Genomic DNA, 18,765 nt, shown 5'->3' on the forward strand with positions numbered 1-18,765 from the left:
ACGCCGCAGGGAAGACTTCAGGAATTAATGAGCCAGGACCAGGGTAGGTTTCAGGGTACGTTTGTGCCAACCTAGCGCATCCGTTTTTAACATGATCCCTTGTCATGCTAAGAAAACAACAAATAATGTTCATTGTTTGCAGGACACCAAAATGTTTATCGCCACTGATGGAGCGAAAAACAACTTTCAGCGAGTGGCTTACATATTAACAGGAAGATTTGGGATGGATCTCAAAAAGGGACACTTTGCCGATAAAACAACTGCCTCCCAAAAGAGATATCGACCTGCACTGGCTGCTGTAAGCCAGCCAATAAACGCAAAAGCACGGCAGCAGGTTTAATTCGACACGATATCAACATGAGCCAGAATATCGCAAGAAAACAGTTTTAAGTTCACCACTGAAGGTTTACGTTTGAAAGTCGCTGTCCCTGAAAAAGAGGAGCTCCGCATACTGGATTGACGAGAGCCTCCCGCTACTCCCCACTCGCTCAACGTGTTTTTGACATGTTGGCCCCCGGGCTCGGCGTACGTGTTCACACACCCTGGACAGCATGTCATGAAATGAGCACCGTAAACCAGATCACAGTGGCTCGCAAATACACCCCCCCCCCCCCCCCCCGCCCCGCCCCCCGACGTGTGTCAGTGAATTCCCATAGGCAGGAGTTATGGCAGCAGAGCAACGAGTGACAAACCGCATGCACTGATTTAACATTAGACGCTAATGTCAATTGTTTGTTGCAAAACTGTGTCAGATGAGTGAATGAAAGTTATGACTCACGTCCGTTTGCCTGGTGCAGCTCGGCACAGCAGAGGGAACAGAAAGTGTCCAACGCTGACGAGAGGAAACACTCAAAACAGAAGAAATAAAACGAGGACCTAGTTAAATAGAAACAAGGGGGCATCAATGCAGGAAAATAAGTTCCTTATAGTCAGATCTGAGACAAAACGCTAAGCATTTTCTCACTTTTGAGACACACACACACACACACACATCGCTTTTTCTGATTGCGGCAATTACTGTGAACATGTGTTTAAATAGAAAGCCAAATATAAATGAATTTGCATTGTTCTTTATGGAATGTCAGATGTAAAACCACATATAAGACAGCTTCTGATTCCCCTGTGTGTCTTACACCCTCTGTAACTAAAAAGCCTGAGGTGATTCCCCTAAACGGTTGACAGACTCACTGTACCTCTCTGAACAACACTGCACTTCTACCATTTGCTTTGACACACTATAATTTCTGGGTCGCAGTTGAGTAGGTTTCCCAACCTGTGACTCATACAGAAAAAGACAGACACAGGGCCGAGAGAGTGAGCGCGCCACACAGAGTGAGCGCGCCACACAGAGTGAGCGCGCCACACAGAGTGAGCGCGACACACAGAGTGAGCGCGACACACAGAGTGAGCGCGACACACAGAGTGAGCGCGACACACAGAGTGAGCGCGACACACAGAGTGAGCGCGACACAGAGAGTGAGCGCGACACACAGAGTGAGCGCGACACACAGAGTGAGCGCGACACACAGAGTGAGCGCGACACAGAGAGTGAGCGCGACACAGAGAGTGAGCGCGACACAGAGAGTGAGCGCGACACAGAGAGTGAGCGCGACACAGAGTGAGTGGTGAAGTGAGTTAGAGCAAGAGAGACAGACAGGAGTGGTAAACCTAAACCAGCTGTCTGCTACCAAACCTTAATATTACTCATTTTTCAGTCACTTCTGCTCTGAGGGGGCTCTTTGCGCTGAAATGGGAGTTGACCCCCCCCCCCGAAGAGAGAGAAAGCATGACAGAGTAGGGAAAAAGGAAGAGAGCGTGATATATGGTAGTCTGGGGGGGTTGTGTGGCCGGTCTTGCGGTCTGTCCCACCGCAGCCTTTCAGGGAGCTGGAATGTCTCCCCCGGCCTTCAACAAGTTCATCTGTCTTAGGAACATGAGCAGCCCGCTGGTCTGATTCCCGTCTCGTCTTCTCCTGTCCTCCTGCTGACCAAGGGGAGGCTACAAGGGGAGGTGTGAGGTGGGACTGGGCAATGTGGCCTAGAAGTCAAACCACGATACATTTAAAATATTAAGACAGAAACGGTATAGGTTGACCTGCATTCATTTGTCACTTAAAAATGGCAAGGAGAGCTCAAATGATAGTTGGCACAAAATCTGTTAGCCCAGTGGAGACTGCGCCTTGCGAGTGGGTGCATATGGGAGCTAGGTAAGGCATAACAAAAATAACTGTTTGGTTCCGGTTTCTGACCGACCCTGTCAATTTATGTGCGACCAAAATACATTTTATGAGCTTGGGGAAGAAATAATAGTAATCTACACGTTCGTTCACAAAAACATTCTCATCAATTACAAAGGCACTGGTAACTTTGGTTTTGTTCTGAATATTCGGCAGTAGGTGGCGAGAACGCAATATGCACAGTAAATATGTAATGTGTAGAAGGAGAGTAAGTAAGAGTTATTAACATTATCAACATACAGTAGGCTGTATACCTGTTTCATTTGATACTGATTTACAGGGGTGGTGTGAATTTTACAGCTTCACTCAACTGTCACATGTACCACAAAGTACCACAACATTACTTGGCAAATATCCACAGCCTATTACTGCAACCAGCTCAAACCAGTTAATTTGCCGCCACTAAAACAAATAAAACATCATTATTCATAAACATCCCCATGACAAACCCCGCCAAAAAAAGGATAAGAGTTCTACTTGAAATCCCCGACGTAGGCCTACTCATCTGAAGGTGAACCATTTTAACCTGATTGGCAGATTTTACTAGGTTAATTGACTGTGACCCCTGATTTACTACAACCGTCCGGAGAATAGTTACAGGAAAGGGATGAATGCAAATATATTTCTACAAGGTCCAAAATGATACTTTTTATGAATTAAACAAGAACACGCGGATACACATTTAAAATACTTTGTGAGCCTTTTTAGCTAGCTGTAAAAAAATACATTAAAAAAAAAATCTATCAATTTGCAAATAGCCATAGCCAATGAACTACCTTCATTCATTTGCCTCCATTAATGGATATCAGAAATTGGTTTTGTCAAAGTACCCATACAAATGAGAACAACGATCAGCTGCAGCACCAACAAACCACGGAGGTGGCGGCCGAGGCCACCAGCTCCAGTAAACTCCTCATACACTCCACCCACGGCTGAACAAGCGTTGCTAGGATAATGGCTCCACAGCTCCCCCAAATAGCGGATATACTGAATACCTGTTACAAACCCATGTAAAAAAAAATTATCTACAAAAATAAAAACGTCCATGCAGACCAACCGCACGAGTGAAACCACCCATTCTTACCAACTAATTCTTGACCGTGTCGCTGGGGAACAGAGGTTAGAGGTCATCCACGCTCACTTCACGCTCTTTTCCTTCACTTCCCTTGGTGTAGAGAAAGCATGTGAGCAGTGCGTTTCGTTACGGTGAAACAGACAAGGAAATCCCACCGTGGGCCGTCACTGGCGGCTTGCGATAACGGTGTTCCACCCGAGACAACGTCAACGCCAAAATCCAAGCTCCAGCCTACCGAAAGGCACGTAGGGTACGGGCAAAACTACACGCATGCATGCACGCACGCAGACAGACCTGAACACCTGCCAGGGATCCATCCACTGCTGAACAAACATCCATTTCCTAACCTTGGGTTTTATTACACCTTTGTATACCTGGTGTAATTCATTTTTCAGTGAGCTACGTTACAGCTGGGGAAACTAATAGTTCAGTACGGCCCTTTCTAAGCATTAAGTTGTCAAACATAAAAACTTGGAAACATGATACAGGTTTGTCCTCCCATTCTCCTGCCTCAACTCACTCATGGACTTAACATCTGTCGATGCAAAGTAAGTCATGAAAACGGCAGCTCCATCTGCTTAAACGTGCGTGTCAGTTGTTGTTTAAACAAGTGTGTCATGAAAACGGCAGCTCCATCTGCTTAAACGTGCGTGTCAGTTGTTGTTTAAACAAGTGTGTCATGAAAACGGCAGCTCCATCTGCTTAAACGTGCGTGTCAGTTGTTGTTTAAACAAGTGTGTCCGTTGTGGCCCTAGGAAGACATTGGGGCAAGGATATGATGGAGAGGAGATTCTCAGGCAAAACGCTGACAAACGCCTTTGTCCTGTTGACAAGGACAACTAAAATACCACAGAAGGATAACAAAACTGCCTTTTTTCCAGGTGGTAAATATTTTAGTGAGGATTTAGGTCAAGCCGTTTTTCAGGGCCGACCAATTTTCCATATACGCAACATGGTTAGTTCACATATGCAACCACTGGTGGGTCACTAAAGCAAATGTTTTTTTTGAGACCTCTGTAGCTATATTCCGGCGTTGGGTTGCACGAGGGCCCCAGACAGGACTGATGAGATGACTGAGGCCCATTGAGCAGAGCCTGCCCATCTCCACTCTGCACAATGGATGTTTTCATCTCAGCCCACGGGTCTCAACCAGGTGGAACGTCATTACAGGTGAGTTACGCCCCCTTGCACATTCTGTACATCCAGGAACAAAAGCACACACTCCTTCAAGCACCCTCCATCTTCGACTCGTAAAAATGAGACAACTTCGCAAAAAAAACAAAGGACAGGCAAACATGTCCCTCGGTGGAAAGTCACCACCAGCCAAATGGCAATGTGTTCAACCATACGTAACTAGCCAGCGTCGTTGGGCGTCAACACAGGCCATTTGAATAAGAACAATTTAAATGTAATACCTACATATACAAAAGTGGATCCAAAAAAAAAAAAACACTGCAACGCTGGTATAACGTAGACATCTACCAGCCACTAAGGCTGCTGGATTAAAGAAAATACATTTCCTCCCAATGTTGAGGCGTCCTGATAAAGGTTTTCGATTTCTGCACGTAGGTGAAAAAAATTAAAAATAACACAGAAGGAACTAAAACGCACCACCTCCAGGTCAACAATGCTCTCATTTTAATTCCACACACACACCCACACACACCCACCCCAAAATGTAACTTTGGGTCACAGGGCATCACTAATGACAGGCAACATAGCCGGGGCCAAACCCACTAAAACCCAGCCTCCCAACATTTAACCAAGTACAAATGTACTACTTATAACAGCATCTACACACACGTAAAGGCACTTATACAAGTTAAACTACCAGCACCGACACTCAAATGTTAACAAAACGTCCAAAAAGGAACATTCTATGCAGAGGAACATGCTCACACACACCTTCGTTTCTGTAAAAGAAGGCTATAGAGAACCTAAAAGTCAATAAACGGTGAGTGCAAGCCAGCAGGTGGTCAGCCTGAAAAGTGAGACATTTCTTGCCTGGCTGCCTGAACTCCACATCTGGGGCCAAAAGCAACCCCTCATTCACAAATGAACAGACGCCGGGGTCGTGAAAATGACCTAGAAGCCAATGGATTGCCAATCATTGGCTTTAACGTCCATCCAGGACAAGCACAAGTTCTCGTGCGAGCCCACGCACGTGCGCACGCGCACACACACTTGGGCTGTCCCAATCGAGAAATGTAACTAACACAACACAAAGAAATTCCTTCAATCACAATTGGGACACACTGTCATTCGAACGTCATGTGCTGCTCACAGTTCTCCGGGCCTCTGCAGAGAAACCCGGCGGAGAATTACTGCTTGTTATTCCAGAGAAGCCATTTTTTCAATAACCTGCTGTCGCAAAGACACTCGCAGTCACATACCAGTGATACCACTTGCTGAAATTCACTAGTTATTGAGTTCAGGTGAGCAACCCGCGTTTTGGTCAAATCGGTCATAAAGGGTTGAGGGGTTCCTTGAGGAGAGTAAGAGGGTTGGCCAGCCTATTAAATGAATGAAGATCAGTCAATAAGTTGCGGTTCCAGTTCTACGTTTGATAAATTATAGCCTACACACAAAACATGGAGAGAAATGTCTGCCCACCGCAAAAACCCAATCATGTCTTGCCTTCCTGAACACATTGGTCGATTAAACACACTCCATTCATTTCTTTGTTGGCTCAGGAAATAATATGGCTCAACTGATGTGTTGGGCCTCATCATCCATGTGCAGACCAGACAGATATGCCTGGTTAGCTGACAGATTCTGTAAAAAATAACAATATTTATAAAAACTAAAAAGCTATCCAATATTGTCCAAAGGATGAAATAATTTTTTATGCCAGATACAGTAAACGTGGGGCAAAGCGACATTGGGAACACTATAATTGTCTTTGATAGCCTCATTGGTTTAGACATGATCCAATCATTGAATCGTTCATCTTTAAGTCTTCTAAAGACTGCACTGGGGGAAGTCTCAGACTGAAATGTTGCACACAACTTATTCAAGTTTGTGCAATTGAATGCAGTTTCAGTTTGTGTCATCAAGAAAAAAGGACATTGAAATAAGGAGAAAAATATGTTTTAGTGAATACAGGATGGCAGCCCCAGCTAATTATGAAGCTTTGGTGCAATAATTACTAAAGAGTCATTTTATCTTGACATTCAAGCATTGTTGGAAAAAGTATTTGTTCTGCTTCCATGACAACTGACACATTAAGAGGTGATCATTAAATATTATTTTGTGAAGAAAAAAAATAAAGTATATCGTTTTTGCTGTTAGGTATATTTCAGAACATCAAGAATGTCAGTTGTTTTAAAATCTAAATGTTAGTGCCCTCTAATTAACACAGGTTTTAGAATACTAATGTCTGCTCGAATAATAGAGTACCCAGGCCAACACCTAACAAGCCAACAATCCTGTCTGCCTGCATCTGCCCGTCTGCCTGCGCCTGTCTGTCTGCCTGCCTATGCCTGTCCACAAACCCCGCCCAAAACGGAACCCTATTTGCCTTCATGTTCAGCCTCAGTAATTTACTGCTTTCAGAATGTTTGTAAAAGTAGGGCGCCGTGTAGGGAAAAGGCTGCCATTTGGGAGACAGGCATGACCTGATGCCAACGGCCGACATACTAGAATGATTAGGAAATGGGCACGGCTGTTCCCCAATGACATCACTCTGGCAACACCTTCCCCTGTCCACCCCCATAACAGCCCTGTGATGCTGGCCTGGAACAAAGTCCCTCAGTGGACAATAATTAGCTCCAGGAAAATTGCATCAGGGACAAAATAATCAAACCTTATTTCCACTCACAATGAACCCCCCCCCCCCCCCAGGCTTGTTCGGTAAAAACCTTTTTTTTTTTTAAGTCATACAAGGAGAATGTAGACTGCTCGTCTGAATGGAGAAGTGACATAAACCCTTATTTAGCACCAATTACAGAAATTGCACGGGCTATATGAACTCAGCTCATGTTGGTAGCCTCTTGAAGTCCATCTTTTGTCATGAGATGCTGTGTGTGTGGTGAGTTTCAGCCTGTGATTTAACCAATTAAAATTCCCAAACCTATTTAACGTATTCCAAAAGCTCGAGATAGCTAATGTTATTCCGTCAATAAATGTGTCTGAGGTATAAGTATGATGGTGGTGATCTATAGCAAGTGTGCGCACACAATCGGACATAGCGGTTTTCAAAGTATTTCTACTGTTTGTTTAAAAGGTGGGTTATATGTTATTCCAACAGCACACAGTGGAATCCGGACTGCTCTAGGCTTCCAGAAAAAGGAGAGGTGAAATATAGCTTTTTACAACACCTGTCCCATGACCATATTTCCTTAAATTAGACTCAATCCTTTGTCACAGTGTGTCTGATGTTGTCTTGTTTACGAGCTTTGGGGTATTTCAATGTTACAGTTTAAACTTCAACTGCAGGGGATTCAAGCTAGCAGTGACAGCGACAATTTCCAACAGAGGCGAGCTTCACGACTCTGTTACCATGGCAACCTCCAGGCCCTTAACGTGGCAGCTGAAATTCTCTGTCACCTCTTACATTTTGGTCAAGTGACTCAGTAAATATTTTTGGTTGAGAGACAAAAGTCAAAAGGACATTTGCAAAATACCAGGTTATTATTTACAGAAGTAGTACTTCTGAAAAATAATACACAGCATGTTCATTCGTTATGTTTGTTGCGTCAAATCTATTTTGGCTGCTAAGAAATCGGATAGATTTCTATTCATCTAGCTACCTGCCACAGTGGCTGGGGACCATACAAGTTAATGAAAATACTTGAAACTCCTGTTTTTGCACAATTCTTTTCTGCTATCAGACAAGTAAAACATCTGACCCACCTGTCCAAACGACAAGTGGCCAAAACATGGAAAGTCCAGCCCTGGGGCGTGGGCACACCAGCAGAAAGAGGGTATTTTACGCTATGTCTTTCTAGGACAAGAGTATGGAAAGAAAAATAAACCCAAAACAAAACACAGTGTTAAATGTCAGGAGAGTATTCATTTCGGTGAGAATACCTGCAATATAACAATTACTTTTAGAGTCATTTATTTAGGAGCCCTAAAATCCTAAAGGGTGTGGGGGTAAAACTATGTTCTGAATGTCTATAACTAACTGGGTTGCCACCCAGTGTTTTGGTGTGCCTCCCAAAAACAACACCCCAAAACCATTCCTTCCCCAGTGCCAGATCCCGCTGGCACAGCAGTCCCCTCCATTACACAGCTCTCCACACTCCCACCACTCAAAATCCCCCCCAAAAAAATTTGACAAAGACATGTCTCGGTGTTCTCACATATAACCGAACATTTCCAGGAATAGCATACCTCACTCCGGCCTTGGCAAGGGGAGGCATTCACCATAGACCAGCGAGCATGACCGCACTGCCGCAGAATGCCACCGGAATGTATATCATCATGGCAATCTTCCAGACACTCACTCGCTCCCTCAGTGCTACTTAGTGTTCATCTGAACGGGATGTCCGCAAAGACCCCACCGAGTGTGAATGCATAAACACCGTGTACACTAAAGAACACAAATTAGGCTGAACAACACCCACCGGGGACTCTTTCCAGTGAGATTTGAAAAGGAACATGGCTTACCCGTCCTCGTCTCCATCCATGGGAATGGAGATGCCAAGCAGGCTGTTGACTGTGGGAGTGGCCAGATGCAGGCTTTCTGGGATGAAAGGCCTCATGATCTCTTTTCCCGGCGTGGTGTTAGGCTGTGGCACGGCGTCCGACCTCCTGCGGCTGTCGTTCCCTTGGCCGGCGGTCGGCACCCCCTGCCCGGCCGATCCCGCTGGGGCCCCGCTGGGCAGCCCCGGGGGGGCATTAGTGGTGCCGGGCACTGTGGCAGGCACGTTCGGGGCGACAGGAGCTGCGGAGGCCGTGGGGAGAGTAGCCATCACCACCCCGCTGCCCGACTGCGTCAAAGGCCCCAGAGACCCGGCCAGTTCCCTGGACTGAGCCACCAGCCCGGGCCCCTTTACACCGGCTGGGGTAACGACAGGAGAGGTGCCCTGGCTTGTCAGAGGGCCCCCAGAGAGGGAGGCCATGGGGAGGGCCTGAGAGCTGGAGGCTTGGATTGGGGGTAAGTGCTGCTGTCGGTAGTCCAGCTGACTGGGGGGTGTTGCAGAGTAAGCAAACTGCTGGGCCTGTGTGCCAGGCGGGACACCGTTGAGGCCGGCGGGCTGAAGCGTTTGCGGGACAGCGGGTGGCGGGTGGACATGGGACACGGCGGCTGAGTACACCGCTGGCTGGAAGGCACTCGTCCCACTTCCCGTCTGGGGAGCTAGTCCAAAAACCGGCTGCTGAGGCTCCGGAGGATGGCTGAGGTGGACGGTGGAGTAGCCACTGTCACCAGAAGACTCATGGACCTGGGCGGAGACGGTACCAGGACTGACAACAGACCCGGTGGTCCCCAACCCACTGTCCCTGTCGGCACTGTGCTCGGGAGTGACTGTGTGTTTTATGCTATCCGCAGTCCTGTTCATGCTAGAGCCCTCAGAGTCCCTCTCGTAGAACTCTGTGCACATCCATCTGCCACGCCTGAAGGGCTCTCCCGTACCGTGGTCGAGCTTGATGACCCGGAAACGTGAACTACAGCTTGTCGTGGTAGCGGCTCCGGGTGCTGCAGCAGGGTGAGTATGAGACACACTTGGGGAGACCTCGGCAGCAGGGCAGGCGTTGACCGTCGTTGGCTGCTGGGTGACCGAGTTTGGAATGGATGGCTGGCTCAAAGCCGGTAAAACAGGTGGATTGACGTAACTTGCGCCCGTGCTTCTATAAGAGTGCCCACCGTTAAAAGGACCTGTTGCAGCCACTGACTCTTGAGGTATATTTAACGCCATGACAGCAGCTTCCACTTCCCCAACGATGTTTAAGGTTTCCTCGGATGAACTTCTGTCACACACTCCCGGATCAAAATCGGCCCGAGACACGTCGAATATTTCCGACGACACATCCTCCGTCCTGGATTCGTCCGGGTCATCCAGACTCTCCGTGTCATCCGTGTTGCAACTGACGGCCATCTGAGCCGCTTGAGTCACACTCGTGATCTGAAAACAGCTCTTCTTCTTTGCTGGCATCTTTGACATGATGAACTTGAGTATTTAGTTAGCTGTGATAGTCACTCCCGTGACTATTTATTTCCAGATAAGTGTGATAAGTCTGAACTGAATAAGTTTTAGCTATAAGCTAGCTAGCTAGCCATATACCTAAAAAATCCACAGTTTACAACGAGAGACACGTATGCGACATCTTCTTTGCTCCCCTCTCCATTAGCAGATTGTGAGTGTACAAACGAACAAGCCCACTTCTTCCTAAATAGAAAAGGGCAACTAGTCTCCGTTAGCAAGAGCCGTGACCAGTATCCAAATACTACCGCCTCCTCTTCACCGGCTCCTCCAGACCTGGCCTCCAGTCCTGAGAGAGGTTTTGTCCCGGCCCCGGAGTTGCAAACAGGCCCCTGATGTAGTTGCTGTTCACCAACTGCTACCGATACTCCAGTCTGAGGCGGGCCCCTTTCTTTACCACTCTCCCTTTCAGATAGCTAGCCACCTAATGCAGCAGAACGCTAACTCGTTAGCCAAATAGCTGTCGTCAGTTCTCTCCCTAACTAGCAAGAAACCAGCGAGTACGACATCATGTAAACAAGTCCATATCCTCGTTCAGCTCTTCAGCTGGAATATATATCATCCGACGGATAGAAATTCCTAAACTGGAGAAAGTTCAGCTTCCCTGTCCTCTGGTTCTCCCAATCTTTAGAGCTGCTGCTATGACAGAAATACACTTACAACAGACTAGCTAGCTAGATAGCTAACTGCCGCTCAGCTCTTCCTCTACCACCCGACAAGATGGCAAAAAAAGAAACGCAGTGCATCCTGGGAGGTTTGCGCATTGGCGTACGTAAAAGTATTTGAGAATTTGAATGGGATGCCCGGATTTGCCTTTTCAAGTCCTCGAATTCAGCATTTATTTGGATAGACATTAGATAATAATAAATGTTTGTGGCTTATTTAGGTGTAATAGAATTTGAATAGAAAGGAAGCCTAACACCATCAGGAGAGTTACAGGATGTTTACTGCAGATACGTTTTTTCTCGTTTCTCAGCAGGACTTACATAGACACTTTTAGTTGAGTCATGTCCCTAACTGATGATTTGGTTTGAGAAGTTTAGATTGTCTAAGAATGAATGTTATTTTTGTATGTCATTGTCCCTTTAATACCTGCTTACATCAACCACTTACACCTACTGGTCTGTTTTGTTAACTTCAGTTAACAAAACAGACCCAGGCGCAGAATGTATAATTTAACTGGTTACCAACCTTTTTCAGCTACTGTACCACCAACAGAATTTTACTCTGCACTGAGTACCCTCAAAGTACCTCCTCATGTTCATTTCACTAGTAAGCCTATGGTGTCATTAGTGTTCTCCAGTACCCCCTGTTGATAGGCCAAGTACCCCCTGGTAGCCTGGTAGCCTGGTAGCCTGGTTGGGAACCACTGATACATGAATGGGACGACTTTCAAGACGTCTCTCAAGACTTGTTTCTGAAGTGCTAATTAATACCTTCCTGCTAATCCATTTATCATGATTCCATCTATCATGAGTTCCTATTTAGTGTTCATGTGCTAGTCAAAATTAGGAAACTCTGAAATATAATTTGTAGTTAATCATGTTCTACGTTAAAACAATATGCATAAAAGTCACAATGTTGGACCAAACTCTTCCTGTTCAACAGTCATAGTAGTATTAATATTGGTATAAACATTAAAGACAAAGGAACCACCCTAACATCATCAAAATTGTGTTTAAACAGTAAATACTGGTTAACTCATCTTTCATTTGAGTGAAACGAATGACACTGCCATGTGTGTAGAAATGTCATTACCCATGGTACATTTGTGATTAAACCCCTCCCCTAACTCAGATAAACAAACCGTCAGAACTCCTCCGTCATTAGTGGCCTGTTTGTACTTACCGCCGGGAAGATTTTTTTATCACAATGTCAGCTTCAAGAAGTGTGTCAACACCAAACTTGTTGATAAGTTGTTCTTGGCCTCTGTTGATAACTTTAAGGGTGTCTATGTGGCATTGGGTGAGGTTGCTTCAAAGCTGACTGTCTCTGTCCTAGCCTGCATGGTCAGAGCTGCTCTTTAGGTGGCTTGTCTCAAGGCTGAAGTCTACTATCCCTGTGTATTTTTTATTGCCACCTGAGGGATTCCATATTATCCCTTGTAAGAAACATAACATTCCCATCCAAAAAGGTGCCTGCTCCTGCAAAACCTATCGCTACAATGTCAACAAGTTGGATGGCCTGTTACTCCAAGGATGAAGACTTGGTGCATTAAGTGGTATAAGGTTTTGACGACTATTGCAGGGTTTGATGACTATTGCAGGGTTTTGATGACTATTGCTAGGTTCTGATGATTATTGCAAGGGTTGCATATGAAGAGTGTGTTTCATTGTCATCAGCAGAAATCTTTTCTCATACTATTTTTGTCAGATATAACCTGATAACAAAAACTTTGTAATTTTACAACTACGAAACTGATCAATTGAATGTTTTTCTTAATTAGTCAGATCCTCATTAAAATTCTTAGATTTGTCCTTGATAATTTTCTCAAAACACGCATTCTGGGCCATTTCTTGTATTTATTTCCACAATCCTTGGAACATCTATTCTCCGGGTCCTTTCACATCACCTGGAAATGCTTGCTTTTTTACTGTTGTTCTTCAAGCATTTCCTGATTTTGTCTCTCAACATGAGCTCTTTTCCTGTGGCGATTGATTTGTTGACTGATCTGTTGACTGATGTCTCATTTTGGCTTTTGTTTTGCATGAGATGTTTTACATTTTCAATAAATTGGCACACATTCCTGAAAATTACTTTTCTCTTTGGATTATGGGGTATGTTTGTAGATTGATAGCAAAAGTGTAAAAATAACTTTATACAACTTTAATGTCACCTAAAATGTGAACAATTCAATTGAAATACCAACTGAAATCTTCAAGGGGGAAAATGAAAAATAAAAACCTTAAAATAACCTGGTTGCATAAGTGTGCACCTCCTCTTATAACTGGGGATGTGGCTGTGTTCAGAATTAACCAATCACATTCAAACTCATGTTAAATATAAGTCATTACACACCTGCCATCATTTAAAGTGACTCTGATTAATCACAAATAAACTTCAGCTGTTTTAGTAGGATTTTCCTGACATTTTCTTAGTTGCATCTCAGAGCAAAAGCCATGGTCCACAGAGAGCTTCCAAAGCATCAGAGGGATCTCATTGTTGAAAGATATCAGTCAGGAGAAGGGTACAAAAGAATTTACAAAGCATTAGATATACCATGGAACACAGTGAAGACAGTCATCATCAAGTGGAGAAAATATGGACGTCCCTCCAAAATTGATGAAAACACGAGAAGAAAACTGGCCAGGGAGGCTTCCAAGAGGCCTACAGCAACATTAAAGGAACTCCAGGAATTTCTGGCAAGTACTGGCTGTGTGCTACATGTGACAATAATCTCCCGTATCCTTAATATGAATGGGCTATGGGGTAGGGTGGCAAGACGGAAGCCTTTTCTTACAAAGAAAAACCTCCAATCCCGGCAAGTCCCACAAAAGCACGTGGGAAAATGTGTTATAGTCTGATGAAAACAAGGTTGAACTTTTTGACCATCATTCCAAAAGGTATGTTTGGTGCAAAAACCACACTGAGAACACCATATCACCCAGAGAACACCATACCCACAGTGATGCATGGTGGTGGCAGCATCATGCTTTGGGGCAGTTTTTCTTCAGTTGGAACCGGGGCCTTAGTCAGGGTGGAGGGAATTATGAACAGTTCCAAATACCAGGCAATTTTGGCACAAAACCTTCCGTTAGAAAGCTAAAGATGAATAGGAAGTTCACCTTTCAGCACGACAACAACCCAAATTATTACAACTTGTGCTCTTAAAATGTTCACCCGGTACAGCCAGAAGAGGTCTGGTCACCCCTCTGAGCCTGGTTCCTCTCTAGGTTTCTTCAGAAATTTCAGCCCCTCTTAGGGAGCTTTTCCTAGCCACTATGCTTCAACATTGTTGTTGCTTGCTCCTTGGGGTTTCAGGCTGGGTGTTTTGTAAAAGCACTTTGTGACAACTGCTGACGTAAAAAGGGCTTTATAAATACATTTGATTGATTGACTTCAACAATCAAGTGCTGACTAATCATCCATCCATCATCTTCCGCTTATCCGGGGCCGGGTCGCGGGGGCAACAGTCTAAGCAGGGATGCCCAGACTTCCCTCTCCCCAGACACTTCCTCTAGCTCTTCCGGGGGGACACCGAGGCGTTCCCAGGCCAGCCGGGAGACATAGTCCCTCCAGCGTGTCCTAGGTCTTCCCCGGGGTCTCCTCCCGGTGGGACGGGACCGGAACACCTTCCCAGGAAGGCGTTCCGGAGGCATCCGAAACAGATGCCCAAGCCACCTCAGCTGACCCCTCTCGATATGGAGGAGCAGCGGCTCTACTCCAAGCTCCTCCCGGGTGACCGAGCTTCTCACCCTATCTCTAAGGGATCGCCCAGCCACCCTGCGGAGAAAGATAATTTCGGCCGCCTGTATCCGGGATCTTGTCCTTTCGGTCATGACCCAAAGCTCATGACCATATGTGAGAGTAGGAACGTAGATTGACCGGTAAATCGAGAGCTTCGCCTTACGGCTCAGCTCTTTCTTCACCACGACTGACTGATACATCGACTGCATTACTGCAGAAGCTGCACCGATCCGTCTGTCAATCTCCCGTTCCAGCCTTCCCTCAAACTCTGGCTTAATTTGCATCTAAAAGGGAACACTGATCTCACAACCAGCCACGGTCCACCAAAAACACACTGTTTTAAAAAAAGTGATCTCATCTTGTCTAAAAGTGACTCAAATATATTACCACCAATCACAGTCCCAATCAAAATGAGGTTCAGGTTTGCAGGAGGTTGTTTGAGGAGGGGGATGTGCTGCTATATCTGTTTTAATTGCTAAGAACCGTCTGTCACTCTTATTTGGTCTTGAACCAATGAGGTGCTTGCAAGGTGGGAATTTTCCGCTGGAGCAAGAAGTCAGATGAATGATAATGAGATGGGAGTAAACGATAATTTGTTTCCAATGGTAAAAGATGGTGAGGTCTTTGCATTGTCATTAGTTTAATTAGAAAAAGTGTGATTTTGGCTTTCAAATATTCACAGAACATTGGTTCAATGGGGAGCTAGGGGTTAAACCTCCAAACTCTAATCCAACCCAGTGTTCCAGAGTCTCAGAGAGAAGTGGGCTGTGATTCCACATGACAATGTCATGGTACTGAGTTAGGGGAGGACAGTAAGCATGCATGTGCCCTCACATCCCCAATGCTAATGTTGATTATTCAAGTAATTGCTCCTCAACAATATAGCTTGTAAAATATGTTTTGTTCTATACTATAATTGGAGTAAAACACTTCAAAACCATACCACAAATATTTATCTTTTAAACAGATTACATCATTTTCCTGAGAAGGTTGAACTGGCCGAATCAAAAGTGAGCTGGCCAATCAACTGTCTACTTGCTTAAAAGGGTTTTTTGGCTGGTATACACACACCCCTTTCTACAGTGATAACATTACTCATATTATTAGTAATTATGGAGCCTATTTCATAAAGGCCTGGAAACACTGAGCAGTTAATTTATTAATCTATTTTAAAATGGGCAGGCTATTTTCCGTAAATGTCTATTGATAATTCATTACTTCTTTGTTGAGGAATTTTGGGTTACCAGTAGGCTTATATCTGAATCTATCACCTTCTTTCTCTAACTTTTTTTGCCTTCTATTTGTAGACTGAATAAATTAATCACTAATAGAACTGATGCATGATCTCACTAAAAACAACTGCTCATAAAGTAGAGAAAATTTATACAGATCTGTTTTCAAAGGCCCAACCCATGACACGGAGCATAACATCCCTTGACAAGCAGAGAATCTGGAGTCTTGCATTTTTTCTAACTCCATTGTAGTTTCCAGTGTGGTACAATCCATTCGTCTCGAAGTAGACTCAAGGGTTTGTAGTGGAATGTGCCATGGGACGTGTGACTTGCCGAGTTATTGGAAGCTGAGTCATCATAAATATATATTTTGGCAGGTTCTGATGGAAGGGAAGAAATTAGGGAAAACCCAAAACAGAGCCAAACTATCACGCCCTCCCCCAGGTGTATGCATGGTCCCTAGAAAAACCGTCTCTTTTCCTGAATCAGACTTCACTGCCAAGTATACATATAGGCAATCAACACTACAAGTTCTTAAGTCCAAAGTTCATGCACACGATTACGTTAAACTTGTTTTTTGTGATGCTATTTTGTGTATATCAATAATTGTTTCGAAACATTATTGTAACTTCGAAACATTATTGTAACTTTAACGTGATTCCCTTCAATTTGTAGGCTTTTATGTATAAAAGGCATGCAGTATATTTGAATTTTGTTCATGAAATTCAGAAAATAAGCAGATGCATTTCTCCTGTGAAGTACAGCAAAAATATGTAATGCGATGCCATCAACACATATAGTTTCCACCAATACCTGTAGCAACCACTAGACTGTGCTCAAGAGCGTGAAACCAGGTTTGTTTAAGTTAAGGGAAAAAACCCTATTCTTCAGTTAAGGCCTGACCGCCTATCAAATCACAGTGTAAATGCTACTCCCTCACAAGACCTGATTCAAATAGCATGGCTCAGCCTATAATAAGTCCAAAACGTTCTAATTTAAACAGAAATCGAATTTGTTGCTATATTTAATGTTTTGTAAACAACTGCCCAGGAATAATATTATTCAGTCAATTAGTTACAGTTCGTGGAAATGTATCTAAGTCTGTAATGAGGTTTGGTTACAATGGCACATCTCATCCTAACTGCTTGACCAATAAGGTTGCAACATCTTTGCTAAGAAACAAACCTTAGAAACTCTTCCAGGCTGGCCCAAATGTTTGTGTAGCTGGTCATGTTTATTTGCGCTGGTTTGTGGGTAGACTTGCCAGTAACTGCACTGTGCTCCGGTCCGGTGTAGGCCCGCTTTTAGAGTGCATCGCTCGTAACAAAGCCGGCATTGTGTGCAGAGCCTTTTTTAGTGGTCACTCTGGTGGTCGAACCTGGTTCACTTCTGACCTCTAGCAAAGCATCTGCGGGCTGACAGAGCGCAATGATTGATCAGAGATATTTTACTCAAATAAGTGTCTAAAATGGTCAGCTCCAAAAGGGCATGAGCAGTCACCTCTGGTCATATCTGAAGCATTTCAATAATAAATCGTAAGCTTGTGGTATTTGCGCATGGCTGAAGCTTTTTTTTTTTTAGAAATGTCTGGAAGCCTATCTGCTGTTTAAATCCAAAATGTTGCGTTATCGGGTTGCCAGTGAATAATGGGTTGCCAGTGAATTTAAAGTTCAAAGTAAATTCAGTAAAACCCCTGAGGACGAATAGAACTCTCGTTGGTGTATTTGGATAGCTGTCGTGAGAAAGGAATCGATTGATTCAGAAGATACCGTTCTACCTTAAGTTGACAAATGTCTTTTGTGCTCTTTTTTTATTTTAGAGGAAACCAGAACTTTTGTGTATGAAAATGTATGCAGTTACAACTGTAAATGATTGTGTGTTAGAGCATCTGCTAAATAACTTAAATGTTAAAGAATAATATATTGTTAGGTTTAGTTGTGCAGGAACAAATCAAATACTGACCATATGTTTGGTACAGAATCAACAGTTTGTTTTGTAGAAGTGAATCTAGCTTATTTTACCCACTCCCCAATGCTTCAACTCTTCCATTTAAATGTTTGACACAGAGGCACCTTGTAACAGTACACCATTATCATCAAGGGAGGGATTCTCAGTTACATTTTAGTCATAATGGCCCAACAAACCAGTTACTTGATGATGCTGTTTTGTAATAATGTGTGATGTAAATGCTTCAGTTTGTGTCCTTCCACATCCTTGTGCTGGTCTGTTTCTGGTGCAGTTGCTCGACCAGTCTGATAATAAAGGAAAATTTTCATCAGTGAGTGATCAGCGTATGCAACCAGATTTTGAATGCTAAGCAATTTAGCAGATGCTCTTATCTACTGACTTTTCAGTGAGGAGAGAACATATTTTCCTAATTTCTAAACAAACACCCAGAGCCAGGGCTTTCTCTCATAGAGCTCCACCACTATGGAATGATCTGCCATATTAGCTTAGAAATGTAGACTCATTGCAAACTTTCAGGTGTCTACTAAAGACTCATCCCTTCAGCATGGTCTATGATAAGTGTAATCTGGCACAAGGGTGTGAAGGTGAACGGAAAGGCTTGATACTGTCCACCCTTGCTGAATTAACTGGTGGGCTCTCATCGCCACTGGGATGCCCTCCCTCCAATGCCATTTGGGGGCGGAGTCTCTGGTTTGTTGT

The 18,765-nt window shown here is 44.3% G+C and overlaps 1 protein-coding gene across 1 annotated transcript in view; it reads right to left on the reverse strand.

The window, feature by feature from the left end:
- Positions 1 to 13,174, reverse strand: part of tsc22d2 (TSC22 domain family 2) — a 33,509-nt gene extending 20,335 nt beyond the window's left edge. Inside the window, exon 1 of the mRNA XM_010895968.5 lies at positions 8,925 to 13,174. Within this exon, the coding sequence (XP_010894270.2) occupies positions 8,925 to 10,420 (1,496 nt within the window). The 5' untranslated portion in view covers positions 10,421 to 13,174. The remainder of the gene's footprint in view (positions 1 to 8,924) is intronic.
- Positions 13,175 to 18,765: the final 5,591 nt, after the last annotated feature.

The sequence above is a fragment of the Esox lucius genome, chromosome 8 (assembly GCF_011004845.1).
Source record: "Esox lucius isolate fEsoLuc1 chromosome 8, fEsoLuc1.pri, whole genome shotgun sequence".
Taxonomy (NCBI): domain Eukaryota; kingdom Metazoa; phylum Chordata; class Actinopteri; order Esociformes; family Esocidae; genus Esox; species Esox lucius.